Source organism: Microcaecilia unicolor, chromosome 8, assembly GCF_901765095.1.
Source record: "Microcaecilia unicolor chromosome 8, aMicUni1.1, whole genome shotgun sequence".
In the NCBI taxonomy this organism is placed as follows: domain Eukaryota; kingdom Metazoa; phylum Chordata; class Amphibia; order Gymnophiona; family Siphonopidae; genus Microcaecilia; species Microcaecilia unicolor.
The window spans coordinates 69,238,228-69,252,754 of NC_044038.1; the positions used below are offsets into that span (position 1 = coordinate 69,238,228).

Genomic DNA, 14,527 nt, shown 5'->3' on the forward strand with positions numbered 1-14,527 from the left:
GCGTTGGATGGAAGGAAAGGGAGTGAGGACTGGAGCTCAAAGGGACAGAGGCAACACTGGAGGGGAGAGAAGGGGAAAGAGGCAGCACTGAAGGGAGGGAAGCCTGGAGCTGAAAGGGATAGAGGCAGCGCTGGAGGGAGGGCTGGAGCTGAGGGGACAGAGGCAGTACTGGATTTAGAGCTGAAGGAGACAGAGGCAGTGTGGGAGAGAGGGAGGGAGCTGGAGGGAAGGAAAGTGTATAAATCTGTGGTCAACAAGATGGTGGACCACTGTGTAACTTTTAAGATGCTTGCCTTTTTTTCTGTGGAGTAGAGTTTGCCCAACTCTGTAAAACAGCAAGGTAAAGTCAGACAGTATTTCAGTAGAATCTTATCTTAAAATTGCACTTGTAAGCACAGTAAAAGGAACGGGTGAAGAAGGAGGTTAAGCCCTAGGACTATTCTGTGCAAAGATTTATGGTTGGAGGTACAAGACTGTTTTTTCTGGAACAAGTAAATCAAATGTTGTGTTTAGATAAGGGGGCCATCAGCGGAGACAGCAGACTGAGAATTGCCATGTACACATAGTTAGAAAAAGGTATAAAAAGAATTGTTTATCACTACATAACCAGGAATCTTGAAAGCACTGCGTTTTGCTTCAGGTTGGTAAATTCCTCCACAGGAATATAGAAAGAAAAAAGACTATTTGTATGTACTATTTATGAATTGTAATTGGCAAAGCAGCGATTAGATGTCTATTTTCCTATTTGTAATAAATAAGCTTCTATGATAAATTTATGATTGACTAATCGTGTAACTCTTCCTGTGTTCTTTAATCCAAATTATTTTATCCAGGGAATAAATGTCTGAAAGTTTAGTCTTGCATCCTGTCTGATAAGGAGTCATAGGTATAAGGTTAAAAACAGCCAAGGAGTTTTTCTCCAAGCAAAGAGAACTTCTCTAAGGCTAAAGTGTAGTTCCATCCCAGGGGTAGGGGTCGGGATTATAGAAGGGACAGAAGTGCTGGACCCACGGGAGGGAGGGAAACTGGGGCTGGAGCTGAAGGAAAGGGACAGAGGTGCTGGAGTCCCATGGGGGGCTGGAGGGAGGGAACAGAGAGAGGTGCTGGAGTTCCATGGGGGGAATGGAGAGAGGCGCTGGAGTCCCATGGGGGGCTGGAGGGAGAGAACGGAGAGAGGCGCTAGAGTCCCATGGGGGGGGCTGGAGGGAGGGAAAGGAGAGAGGTGCTGGAGTCCCATGGGGGAGCTGCTGGAGAGAAGGGAAAGAGGTGCTGGACCTGCAGGGGGGAGGGCAGAGAAGGGACAGGTAGAGAGATACCAAACCAAAGGAATGAAGGAAGAGGGAGTGAAATACTGAACACACAGTGGAGGGCGGGAGACACATTTATGTGGGAGAGGAAAAGAGGGGAGATGCTGGACACAGGGAGGTACACAGAAATAGAGGGGAGATGATGGGCATGAGGCCGAGCATAAGGACAGGGACACAAAGGTGAGATGCTACATGTAGATGGTATAGGAACACAGAGGGGGCAATGCCAGACATGGGAGGGGGTATATGGACACAAAGGGACAATGCTAGACATGAGGGAGAATAGGAACACAGAAGGGAGATGCTGGACTTGGGGGGCATAGGGACACAGAGGAGTATGCTGAGCACGGTGGGGGGGAGGGATAGGGACATAGAGTGGTGATGATGAATGTGGGGAGATAGACACAGGGGAGATGCTAGACAGTGAAATATAGATGACACAGAAAAGGAAGATGCTGAACATGGGAAAAGATAGGTTAACAAAGATGGAAGATGTATGGTGAGCATGGAGAAAGAAGAAATGTCAAATGGGCAGGAGACCCTGGTGACTGAGTTGAGAAGACAGAGGGAAACAGAAACCAGAACCTGGGACCAACATGATCTGAAAAATAAAATGACCAGACAACAAAAAGGTAGAAAAAAAATTATTTTCTATTTGTCATTAAAATATGTCAGATTTGAAATGTGTATCCCGCCAGAGCTGGTATTAGATGCGGCTAGGGACCAGGACAGAAAATTGGGAGGGGACCCCAAAGCCCACTACTAGGTCCTGCCTTCTTCAACTTCCAGCGGGCTTAGGGCTTTATTTATTTTTTGTCTATTAGATTGTAAGCTCTTTGAGCAGGGACTGTCTTTCTTCTATGTTTGTACAGCGCTGCGTATGCCTTGTAGCGCTATAGAAATGCTAAATAGTAGTAGTAGTAGTAGGGACAACTGTCCTAGTTGCTCTCCACCTAACACTATCCCTGGCATGTGTGATCTTTATATTTTGTTGTGGCTTCTTGGGGTTTTGGTTTAATACAGTGGTTTCCAAACCTGGTTCTGGAGACACCCCAGCCAGTCAGGTTTTCAGCATATCCACAATGAATATTCATGAGAGAGATCTGCATGCAGTGAAGGCAGTTCATGCAAATCTCTCTCATGAATATTCATTGTGGACATCCTGAAAACCTGACTGGCTGGGGTTCCTCTAGGACCAGGTTTGGGAACCACTGATTTAATATACGTTTATCATTTTTGGTTAGTTATTATGTATTTGGATTAAAAACTGGTTGAAGGATAGGAAACAGAGAGTGGGGTTAAATGGGCAGTATTCACAATGGAGAAGGGTAGTTAGTGGGGTTCCTCAGGGGTCAGTGCTAGGACCGCTGCTTTTTAATATATTTATAAATAATTTAGAGGTGGGAGTAACCAGCGAAGTAATTACATTTGCTGATGACACAAAGTTATTCAAAGTCGTTAACTCGCAACAGGATTGTGAAAAATTACATAAGGACCTTACGAGACTGGGAGACTGGGCGGCTAAATGGCAGATGATGTTTAATGTGAACAAGTGCAAGGTGATGCATGTGGGAAAAAAGAACCCAAATTATAGCTACGTCATGCAAGGTTCCACGTTATTTATTATTTATTGCACTTGTATCCCACATTTTCCCACCTATTTGCAGGCTCAATGTGGCTTACAAAAATCTGTTATGGCAACGCCACACCAGGGTCAATAATACAATTGGTGTTACACAGAAAATAGAGAGAGCAAGAGGATTTGGTTAAGAAATTGTAGAGTAGGACAATCTGAATAGAAGGTGTTTAGGTGTTGTGTTGTAGTTAGTTATGGGCTCTCGTGGTAGGCCTTGTTAAAGAGATGGGTTTTCAGAGCTTTGCAGAAGCTATTTAGTTCGTTTATCGTTTTTAAGTGAGTTGGTAGTGCATTCCACATCTGCGTACTCATGTAAGAAAAGCTAGTCGCATGTGTAAGTTTGTATTTTAATCCTTTACAGCTGTGGAAGTGTAGGTTCAGAAAGGTGCGGGAAGATCGTTTAGCATTTCTTGGTGGCAAGTCCACGAGGTCTTGCATGTAGGTCGGGGCATCTCCATAGATGATTTTATGAACAATCGTGCAGATTTTGAACGTGGTACGTTCTTTGAGTGGGAGCCAGTGTAATTTTTTCCTTAGGGGTTTTGCACTTTCATATTTTGTTTTTCCTAATATGAGTCTGGCTGCGGTGTTCTGGGCTGTTAGAAGTTTCTTGATGGTCTGTTCTTTACAACCAGCGAAAAGTGCGTTGCAATAGTCCAGGTGACTTAATACCATTGACTGTACCAGGTTGCGAAAGATGACTCTTGGGAAGAAAGGTTTTACTCGTTTGAGTTTCTACATGGAGTGAAACATTTTTTTCGTTGTGTTCTTCACGTGATTTTCAAGTGTGAGACTCCCAGAATTTTCACATTATTTGAGACATGGAGGGAGAAGTCTGGGGTGGTTATGGTGGTGAATTTATTTGCGTTGTGTTGTGAGGTGAGTATAAGACATTGTGTTTTTTCTGCACTGAGTTTTAGCTGAAATGCATCCATCCAGGACTGCATGATTTGGAAGCTTTGGTTGATTTCATTGGTAATTTCCTTTAGGAGTTACGGACCAAAAAAGGGATCTGGGTGTCATTGTTGATAATACACTGAAACCCCTTCTGCTCAGTGTGCTGCTGCGGCTAGGAAAGCGAATAGAATGTTGGGTATTATTAGGAAAGGTATGGAGAACAGATGCGAGGATGTTATAATGCCGTTGTATCGCTCCATGGTGCGACTGCACCTTGAGTATTGTGTTCAATTCTGGTCGCCGCATCTCAAGAAAGATATAGTAGAACTGGAAAAGGTGCAGCGAAGGGCAACAAAAATGATAGCAAGGATGGGACGACTTCCCTATGAGGAAAGACTAAGGAGAAGCTTGGAGAAGAGACAGCTGAGGGGAGACATGATAGAGGTATATAAAATAATGAGTGGAGTGGAACAGGTGGATGTGAAGCGTCTGTTCACACTTTCCAAAAATACTAGGACTAGGGGGCATGTGATGAAACTACAGTGTAGTAGATTTAAAACAAATCGGAGAAAATGTTTCTTCAGCCAACGCGTAATTAAACTCTGGAATTCGTTGCCGGAGAACGTAGTGAAGGCGGTTAGCTTGGCAGAGTTTAAAAAGGGATTGGACGGTTTCCTAAAGGACAAGTCCATAGACCGCTACTAAATGGACTTGGGAAAAATCCACAATTTCGGGAATAACTTGTATAAAATGTTTGTACGTTTGGGTAGCTTGTCAGGTGCCCTTGACCTGGATTGGCCGCTGTCGGGGACAGGATGCTGGGCTCGATGGGCCTTTGGTCTTTTCCTAGTATGGCATTACTTATGTACTTATGTACTATGTACTTGGCATTTGTGATCTGTATGTGTGTGACCAAGGTATTCTGTTAGCATGAATTGTCTATGCAGCATTCTGTAGTAATTTGGCTTGTTCAGTTTTCCTGATAGTGGAGGGAATATTGTGAGTGGGGGGAGGGGAAACAGGGGTTTTGTTGATCCTTGTTCTGTATTGTTTGTGATTTTATAAAACGACGGTTGTACAGAATATTGTTTCCTTTTATACTTTAATAAAATGATTTAAATATAAAATAACTGTTCAAGGCTTTTGTAGATGTGATCAGACAGAGCTCGCAGGGACGGGGACAAACTTTGTCCCCGTGTCATACTCTAGTTCCGCCATCATATAGTGTGTCCTTAGAAAGATCATACTCTAAGATGTGTCAACAAAACAGAAGCTCATACCCTCAATACATAGTACTTTACCAGGCTATTGGAGTTGTTGGGCATCCGTGCCAGCTTAGCGATGACAAAGAGGCGCTGGATTCGAGCCCAGATTGAAATGTCCTCAGGCGGAAAGGCACTGCTCAACATGGGGTGGATGAAGCCTTTATAAACCAGTGATACATCCATCTCTGTACTGGGATTCAAAGTGATTGTTGTGCTCCGGACAATAGACACCTACAGGGAGCAAAATGAGGAGTTATAGCCAGCACCAAGTCCCCCATGCAAGTACCCTTTTAGGGACCAAAGACAGGAAGGAGAGGAGTTACACACAATGTCAATTTCCTAGGTGCATGGTTCTGCAGAGATCAGAGACAGGAATGAGAACGGTTTCACACAGCGCTGAATTCCAAGGGGTGCATTTCCATCACTTCCCTAAACCATTTTACTTCCTCCCACAAACATACAACCATGCAGGAGTATGAGCTTACACATAGCAGTGCATTCCGTCAGCAAGACTCGCAGCACCAGTCACCCACACATCCTACAAAACCTGGCTGCAGCTCTCCCACATGCCATACATTGTCTGGTTGAGAGTCATTCCGAGGCTGCTGGTAAGTGATGAGGTGTAAGCCTGGCAGGAAGTTCTTCTTCTGACACCCCTCCAGTGAGGTGATGAAATCAGTGCTTGTTCCCCACCATCCATATGTTCCAGAGATCTGCCCCACCCGGCACAAGCTCCGGTCTGAAGGAAGGAGAAATTGGGCAAGAATCAGGGTGTCAACCAGATCATATTACAGATAAGAAATATATGCATGCATACATGGAAACCTCAATTTTCATGCACAGCACAGAGAAGTTTGGGGAGGTTTGCAGTCCATTTGCATATTCCTCCCAGCATCCTCTGGGGTGACTCCCAGGTTTACACTGATCCACTCAGGTCTCTGCTCCTGCTACCCTGTGGTCCATCCAGCTGCTGTCCAGAAGGCACAGACCATATCATATTTCCACAGGTTTGTATTTTCTCTTCCCCTTCTATTTCATATAACTCCCCTACACTTTCTCTTCCTGATGCTAATTCTCCCCAATTTTATTCCCTATCACGCACCACTATATATTTGAAGACCACACTGCCTATGCTCTGTATTTGTCACCTCACCAGCCATTTTGTTTCCTCAGCTCTTGAGCTTCAAAATTTTCTTCCTTTCATTCAGGAATCTCCATTCTCTGAGCATATCCCATCTTCTTCAGCGTTGTCATGTCTCCTCATTCTTCTCCTTACTTTCTTGCAACTCTTTCTTTCAGCAGTAGATATTAATCCAATCCTAGCCCTCCAAATCAACTCTCACCCCATCTGTGCAGATCAAACCCTCCAATTTTATTCTTCTTCCTCTCTTTCCTACATTTTCTCTCCTTTCTCATGTGTCCTGTGGAACGTTCCCCTCTGTTTCCAACAAGCTTGCCTACATTCACAAACTCTCTACTCTCATCCTCTACATCTTCTTGTTCTGAGACTTGTTTTTTCCCTGAAGACTCTGCTTCAGTTACTGCCCTCCATCATGGAGGTTACTATTACTCTAATACATGTCACCAGGTTGGCTGCAGCAGTGGTATTGGGCTGCTAATTTCCCTTTCCTGTAGTTTCAATCCCTTCTTCCACTGAGTCTCACTCCTTTTCTTCCTTTGACTCCATCACCTCTCTGGGTAGCAGTTATCTATCATCCCCCTGATTAGTCCCCCTATTTCTGTCTCACTGACTGATCCCTGGCTTTTCTTCTTTCTTGAACCATCTTTCTGCTTCCCTCATTCTTGGGGACTAACGTTCATGTTGATGACCTCTGATTCTTATGCCTCAAAGTTGCTTGCTTTAACCTCTTCATTCAATTTCCAGCTGTGCTCTACCACCCCTACTCACCAGCATATCCACCATCTCAACCTTGTCTTTTTCTCCAACTGCTCACTCTCAAACTTCTCCACCTTGGTTCTTACCCTGCCATAATCTGATAGCTCATACTTTACCCCCTACCCCACAGTCTCACCTAATCAAAACCAACATATTTAGGAATCTCCAGACTCTGGACCTTTACACTCTCTTCACAAATGTCAAATCTGTCCAGTTCAGTGGTTCTCAACCCAGTCCTCGGGACACACCAGGCCAATCATGTTTTCAGGATATCCACAATAACTATGCATGAGATAGATCTGCATAAAATGGAGGTAGTGCAAGCAAATTTATCTCATGCATATTTATTAATCTTTTGACTAATGATAACAGTTCTGAGAATTTAACAACTGCTTTCTAAATATAAGCAAAACAAATTTATTCAATTATTCAACTTTAAATCAAGTGCATAATACTAGTAACCATACTATCATTCACTCACTCTTTCATACTACTCTCTATACCAGTACTACTACTACTACTTGACATTTCTAAAGCGCTACTAGGGTTACGTAGCGCTGTACAATTTAACATAGAAGGACAGTCCCTGCTCAAAGGAGCTTACAATCTAGAGGATTAAAGAGGACTGCCTTGAGGCGTTGTTTAGAACTTTCAAGCATTAAGCAGTAAATGCAGAGTTTATTCAGAGGCAGTTTTGCATGTGTATTAGTTTAGGTCATTATGCATGCTTAATGTCTTTTTCAGCAAGCATCAGTTGTGTACTGGTATAGAGAGTAGTATGAAAGAGTGAGTGAATGATAGTATGGTTACTAGTATTATGCACTTGATTTAAAGTTGAATAATTGAATAAATTTGTTTTGCTTATACTTAGAAAGCAGTTGTTAAATTCTTAGAACTGTTATCATTAGTCAAAAGATTATTAATTGATCATAACAGGACATTAAACGACACTCCAGATTGAGGATGCATATTTATTACAAATATCTTCAAAACCTGTCTGGCAGGGTGTTTCCCAAGGTCTGGGTTGATAACCCCTACTGTAGCCTAATGGTTAGAGCAATGGGCTGAGAAGGCACAGTTGTTTACCCTGTAACAAAGGTTCTCCATGGATAGCAGGATTGCTACAGCCACACTGATGACAGACTGACTGGGTCTGCTTTGCCAGAGCTTGGAACACTTCAGAAAAAGCTTCTGAGCTTGCACAGGAGTTCCCACACAGCATAAATACACCATCCTGTCAATTCATATGGGATGGGCCAAGCTTCAACCATGGGATGGGCCAGAGGAAATGTGTGGCTGTAGGATCCTGTCATCCATGGAGAACACTTGTTACAGGGTAAGCAACTACGATTTCTCCATGGACAAACATGATCACTACAGTCACAGTACTGGTGACTTAGTTGAGGGCTGTAAGAACATACCCTAATAAATATGTAATACCCACAACTTGAAGAAATTACAGAAGAGGTGGAGGCAGGCTGAAGCGTATTCAGAAATTTTATCTGAATTAAATTCCTCTTTTTTCAGATTTTGTTGAACTTCTTCTGACATCAGCTGTTGTGCTAGTAACCTGCTGTGAACGCTGTGAGTACCAAGTATTGTACATTGGAGTAAAGAATAAGACCCTTTTGTTAAAAATGGTCAGTGTTGACAGAACAGGCTAATCCTGTGCCATTTGCTTGTGATATGGGAACCCAGCCTGCATGGTCCAACTAGGATTGTTGTTGCTGAATCACTCATGATCTTTTGGATTCTTCTTGCAATTAGAGGTATTGGGAGGAAAGCATAGAGGAAATCTTAGTTCCATGATATCAAAAAAGCACCCAGAGCAATTGCGCTTATAACTGGCCAAAGGAAGCAAAAAAGTGGGCATTTCTTGTTGAGGTCTGTTGAAACAAGATCTATCTTTGGTTGACCCCACGTTAGGGAAACATTTTGGGTTACTTTTTGTCACATGGTCATTTGTGAGAATCCAAATGTCAACTGAATCAGCTGTTTCTGCTCACCCAGAAGGTACAATGCTACAAGGAAAACTCCTAAACTGAGTGCAAGTTCCAAATCTTCTGAGCCTCCTTGCATAGATATGATCCTGTTCCTCCCTGCTTGTTGATACAGAATATAGCAACTTGATTGTTGGTCTGTACTCTACTCTGTTGGCAATCCACTGTTGAAGATTTACAAAGAAAATTTCTGAGCTCCAACTGATTGATATGGAGAGCCCTTTCTTGAAATGTCCATGTTCCCTGAGTACTGAGATGTTGCATATGATAACCCCAGCAACCCATCTCAACTCAGATGCACCTGTAGTCAGAATTATAGTTGATGGTGGGGGGGGGGGGGGGAATACAAACTCTTCCCCCTAAGTAAATTGTATACTTCCACCATTGTAGGACAGTCCCGAAATGTTTGGTTAGTTTGATCTTGTGTGACAATGGCTGAAAATGATGTTGCCAATGAAACCTCAAATACCATTTTGTTTCCCTCATGTGTAACTTGGCCAATGATTCTACATAAACGGTTGCTGTTATGTATCCCAAAATTTTCAACAGCTGTCTTGCTGAAGTGGTATCTAGGATCAAGAATCTGTAGAACAGAGATGGATGGAGGTTGCTCTCTGTTGAGGTAAAAATGCTCTTGCAAAAGATTTGTGAATTTGTGCCCCTCTGAACTCTAATGACTGAACTAGCATTAGATGAGATTTGGGGAAATTGGCAAACCTTACAGTTTGAAAGGCTTGTAAGTGACCTAGATGGACTGTGTTACCAGGGAAGACTAATCTCCAATTATTAACCGTTGTCTAAGTATGGAAAAATGAACAATCCATTCATCAACAAATGCACTGTTACTAATTCTACACACTTGGTAAACACTAGTGGCGCTGTAGAAAGACTACACAGGAAAACTTTGCATTGACAGAGGGAACTTAGAAATTGGAAGTGCAAGAATTTTCTGTGCCTTGGATGGACTGGAAAATGAGAGTAAGCATCCTTTAGGTCTAATGATGTCAACCAGTCATCCATCTTCAACAGGAGTATGATAGTACCCAGGGAGTTCAATTATAATTTTTCTTTCACCATAAATTTTTGTTGAGCACGCACTTGGAGATCTGGAATTGGGCAAAGGTCTCCTGATTTCTTTGGTATAATAAGTACTTTGAGAAGAATCCTTGATTTTGCTCTTCAACATGTCTATGTCTTGCTGCATAGGGGAACACCCAGGCACATTTTGAATAATCTGGTAAATCCTGAGAAGTTCCCATACATCTGAGGCACAAATTGTGAATATCTGTTATTGACATCTTTGAGGGACATTTTGGGCATCTCTTAAACCTCAACTTCTTGTCTGGCATGTCAAATGTGATCTAATTTTCTTTCCATTAGTCCTTCCTACTATTGCAGAACCTGTGGGATAGTTGTGTCCATCAACCAGTAGGTGCAGAAAGAGAGATGAAAACTGAGGTGAGACATATCCCACTTGGCATCCAGTCCAGCTCCTCAGTAATTACGTACAGCATCTTTTTTTCCAGATCATTTTGGTACAGGTGATTATTTTGCCCCAAATAGATTATTGTGGTTCATTTGTATGTTGGTATCCAACAGTTCAATGCGAAGAAATGCAAAGTGATGCACTTAGGGAGTAGAAACCCAAGAGAGACTTATGTGTTAGGTGGTGAGAGTCTGATAAGTACTGAGGGGGAGAGGGATCTTGGTGTGATAGTATCCGAGGATCTGAAGGCGACGAAACAGTGTGACAAGGCAGTGGCCGTTTGCTAGGCTGTATAGAGAGAGGTGTGATCAGCAGAAGAAAGAAAGTGTTGATGCCCCTGTACAAGTCGTTGGTGAGGCCCCACCTGGAGTATTGTGTTCAGTTTTGGAGGCTGTACCTTGCGAAGGATGTTTAAAAAATGGAAGCGGTGCAAAGAAAAGCTACGAAAATGGTACGGGTTTTGCGTTCCAAGACGTATGAAGAGAGACTTGCTGACCTGAACATGTATACCCTGGAGGAAAGGAGGAACAGGGGTGATATGATACAGACGTTCAAATATTTGAAAGGTATTAATCCGCAAACAAATCTTTTCCGGAGATGGGAAGGCGGTAGAACGAGAGGACATGAAATGAGGTTGAAGGGGGGCAGCCTCAGGAAAGATGTCAGGAAGTATTTTTTCACAGAGAGGGTAGTGGATGCTTGGAATGCCCTCCCGCGGGAGGTGGTGGAGATGAAAACGGTAACGGAATTCAAACATGCGTGGGATATGCATAAAGGAATCCTGTGCAGAAGGAATGGATCCTCAGAAGCTTAGCTGAAATTGGGTGGCGGAGCAGGTGGGGGGAAGAGGGGTTGGTGGTTGGGAGGCGAGGATAGTGGAGGGCAGACTTATACGGTCTGTGCCAGAGCCGGTGATGGGAGGCGGGACTGGTGGTTGGGAGGCGGGAAGTACTGCTGGGCAGACTTGTACGGTCTGTGCCCTGAATAAGGCAGGTACAAATCAAGGTAAGGTATACACATATGTTTGTCTTGTTGGGCAGACTGGATGGACCGTGCAGGTCTTTTTCTGCCGTCATCTACTATGTTACTATTAACTCAATCCAATTATCTATTAAATTTGGGCTTTCCACCTGTTAATTGGATTCACTTTAAACGTTTCCACGATAGTTCTTTTAGTTATACTGCAACTAATTTATGGAATAGTATTCCTGTATAAATTCTGAGCATTGATTCGTATTATCAATCTAGACAGTCTTTGAAAACTTTACTGTTTGAAATATATTTCTGAATATGTGGGCCTATTATTAGTATCTGAATCTCAGTGTAACCCGCTTTGATTCCAATTGGATTAAGCAGGATGTAAGGGCTGGGAATGGAATGGTAGACAAGCAGTAAGATGAAACTTAGAACAAACATAACAACTTTAAACAACTCACTAACCTAGCAATAACCAGATGAGCAAACATGTGTGGCCCTCTCTCTTCTCTGGACAACTTGTAGAGAACAAAAGATATGCAGGAAGCACCATGCAAGGTGACCGTCATTATTTGATCCATTACTTCTCACCAACTAAACATCTCAGAAACCTCGGACAGATCTCTGGAATAGTAGGAAGGACTAATGAAAAGAAAATTATCCTTCCATTGCATAGCTTCTCACTATTCCAGAACCTTTAGGATGTTCAAAAGCAATCACTAGAGTGGGTAGGATCCTGGCACCACCGCCTCAAGGCCCAAAGCCCTAAAACTGGCTTCCAAGCACGCCACAATATCTACCCTGTAATGCTTGGCAAAGGTATGCAGCATCGAGCAGGCCACTGCCTTGCAAATATCTGCTGGAGATAGTAAGTAGTCTCCGCCCAGAATGTTGCTGTACGCCTCGTAGAATGAGCCCACAGGCCTAAGGAGCTTGCTATCCCGCAAGCAAATAAGCTGACGCGATAGTCTCCTTCAGCCATCTAGCAATTGTGGGCTTGAAAGCCATAAGGCCAAGCCTCTATTTAGTAAAAAGCATAAACAGTCTGTCCAATCTACAAAACTCATTCATGACTTCCAAATATCTAACAAGGGCTCTACGCCTATTGAGAAGCTTCAAGGAAGAATACTGAGCCTCTTCATCCTCTCTGCAAAAGGATGGAAGCTCTACAGATTGGTTGAGATGAAATGCTGATACTACTTTTAGAAGAAAGGAAGGAACCTTGCACAGAGAGACCCCTGCCTCCGAAAAACAAAGAAAAAGGATCCTGACAAGAGATAGCCTGAAGCTCTGAAACCCTACATGCCAATGCAACAGCCACTATGAACACTGTCTTTAGAGTAAGATCTTTGAAGGAGGCCCTTTGGGAGTGGATTAAAAGGAGGCTTCCAAAGAGCCCGAAGGACTAAATTAAGTTTCCATTCTGGACACGGCGTACAAAAGGGAAGCCACAAGCAGCCTGCTCCCTGCAAGAATCGAACGATATCTGGGCGAGCCACAAGAGACATCTTCTCTAGTTAGCCCCTGAAACAGGACAAAGCCACAACCTGAACTTTTAGAGAACAAAGTGCCAATCCTTTCTGAACACTTACCTAGAGAAACGTTAGAATGTGCACAATCTGAGCAGAGAAGGGAAAAAGTCTGCACTCAGAACACCACTCCTCGAACGTCCTTCACACCCTCACATACGTCATGGATGTAGAGTGTTTCCGAGCCCAAAGCAAGGTAGCAATGACCAAATCAGAATAATCTTTTCATCTCAAACCAGCCTTTTCAATGGCCAAGCCGCAAGACCAAAGGGGCACGGATCCTCCATGAGCACCAGACCCTGCTTCAGTAGGCTGTGTACCTGCAGAAGATGGAGAGGACCCCCCACCCACCCAATAGTCGAATCAGGTTCACATACCACAGTCTCCGCAGTCAATCAGTGGCTACGAGAATTATTCGACCCCAGTGCAATGTGATCCTTTTCCACACAGAGCTTACCATGGGCCAAGAGGGGAAGACCTATAGTAGATGTGTCTCCAGCTAGTACTGAAGTAGGGCATTGATCCCCATCGAGCCCAGTTCTTTCCAATGGCTGAAGAACTTGGCACTTTGGAGTTGATGGAAATGAAAAAGAATGCCACACGCAGAGAACCCCATCGGTCCACTATCCGATGAAAACCCAGGTCCAAGAAGTTTCTGCTAAGAAAGTCCGCCTCCACATTTAAGAACCCAGCAAAGTGACCTGCCCACAAGCAGAGATTTTTTTCCACCCAGCTCATGAGGGAGGCCACCTCCACCACCATCAGATGGCTGCAGGTCCCGCTTCGCTTGCTGATATAAGCCACCACCATCTCATTGTTGGAGCAAACTCAGACTGGGGCCCCCACAGAAAGGGAGCGAAGTTGCGTAAGTGTGACAAAACAGTGGGTTTTAAGCCTGTAAAACTGTATACATTTTCTTTCTTGAAGTGTATTTCTTCTATTGAACAGCTGGTGGTGTTTCTTTGCTTTAAAGCTATTACAGAGAAATAACTGTCTTTTCTTTAGTCTAACGCAGATAGGAAGTAAGATGCAGTATACTTTTGAAAACTTGTTCTGGGCTCTAATTGGCCCAGGAGCTCAATTCATCTAGGATGTACTGGCTTTTTTTTCCAGTCTTAGCCAGGGAAAAGAGAAAAAGATGTCACATTTTCAAAGCTGGAACTCGGTTTGTGAGCCCTTGGACCACTGCCGAGGAGCGGCAGTGGCAGGCAAAACCACCCCACCCTAGAGACAGGGCAGATCTCTGACAAACAGTTAGGCTTCACCTGCACCTGGCCACTTTTCACCAAGAGTTGAGCTCAAGGCTTCAGGTGGCCGGCAGGACTTACTGGACAGGGCAGGACTGGATAACAGCTAGGCAGCACAGGGACAGCAAGGCAGGGAAAGGATAGGCTAAAGGCCAGGACTGAAAGCTACGAGCAGCCACTGAAACAGGGAACAAACACAGCTAGACAGGAGACTGAACTGAAAGCTGCAAGCAGCCACTGAAACAGGGAACAAACACAGATAAACCCAGAACTAGGCAAGACATACAA

General features: G+C 43.8%; 1 protein-coding gene across 1 annotated transcript in view; it reads right to left on the reverse strand.

The window, feature by feature from the left end:
- The window catches only part of MEGF8 (multiple EGF like domains 8), a 223,616-nt gene that overhangs the window by 159,985 nt on the left and 49,104 nt on the right, over window positions 1–14,527 (reverse strand). Inside the window, 2 exon segments of the mRNA XM_030213349.1 lie at window positions 5,142–5,336; window positions 5,681–5,844. Of these exon segments, the coding sequence (XP_030069209.1) occupies window positions 5,142–5,336; window positions 5,681–5,844 (359 nt within the window).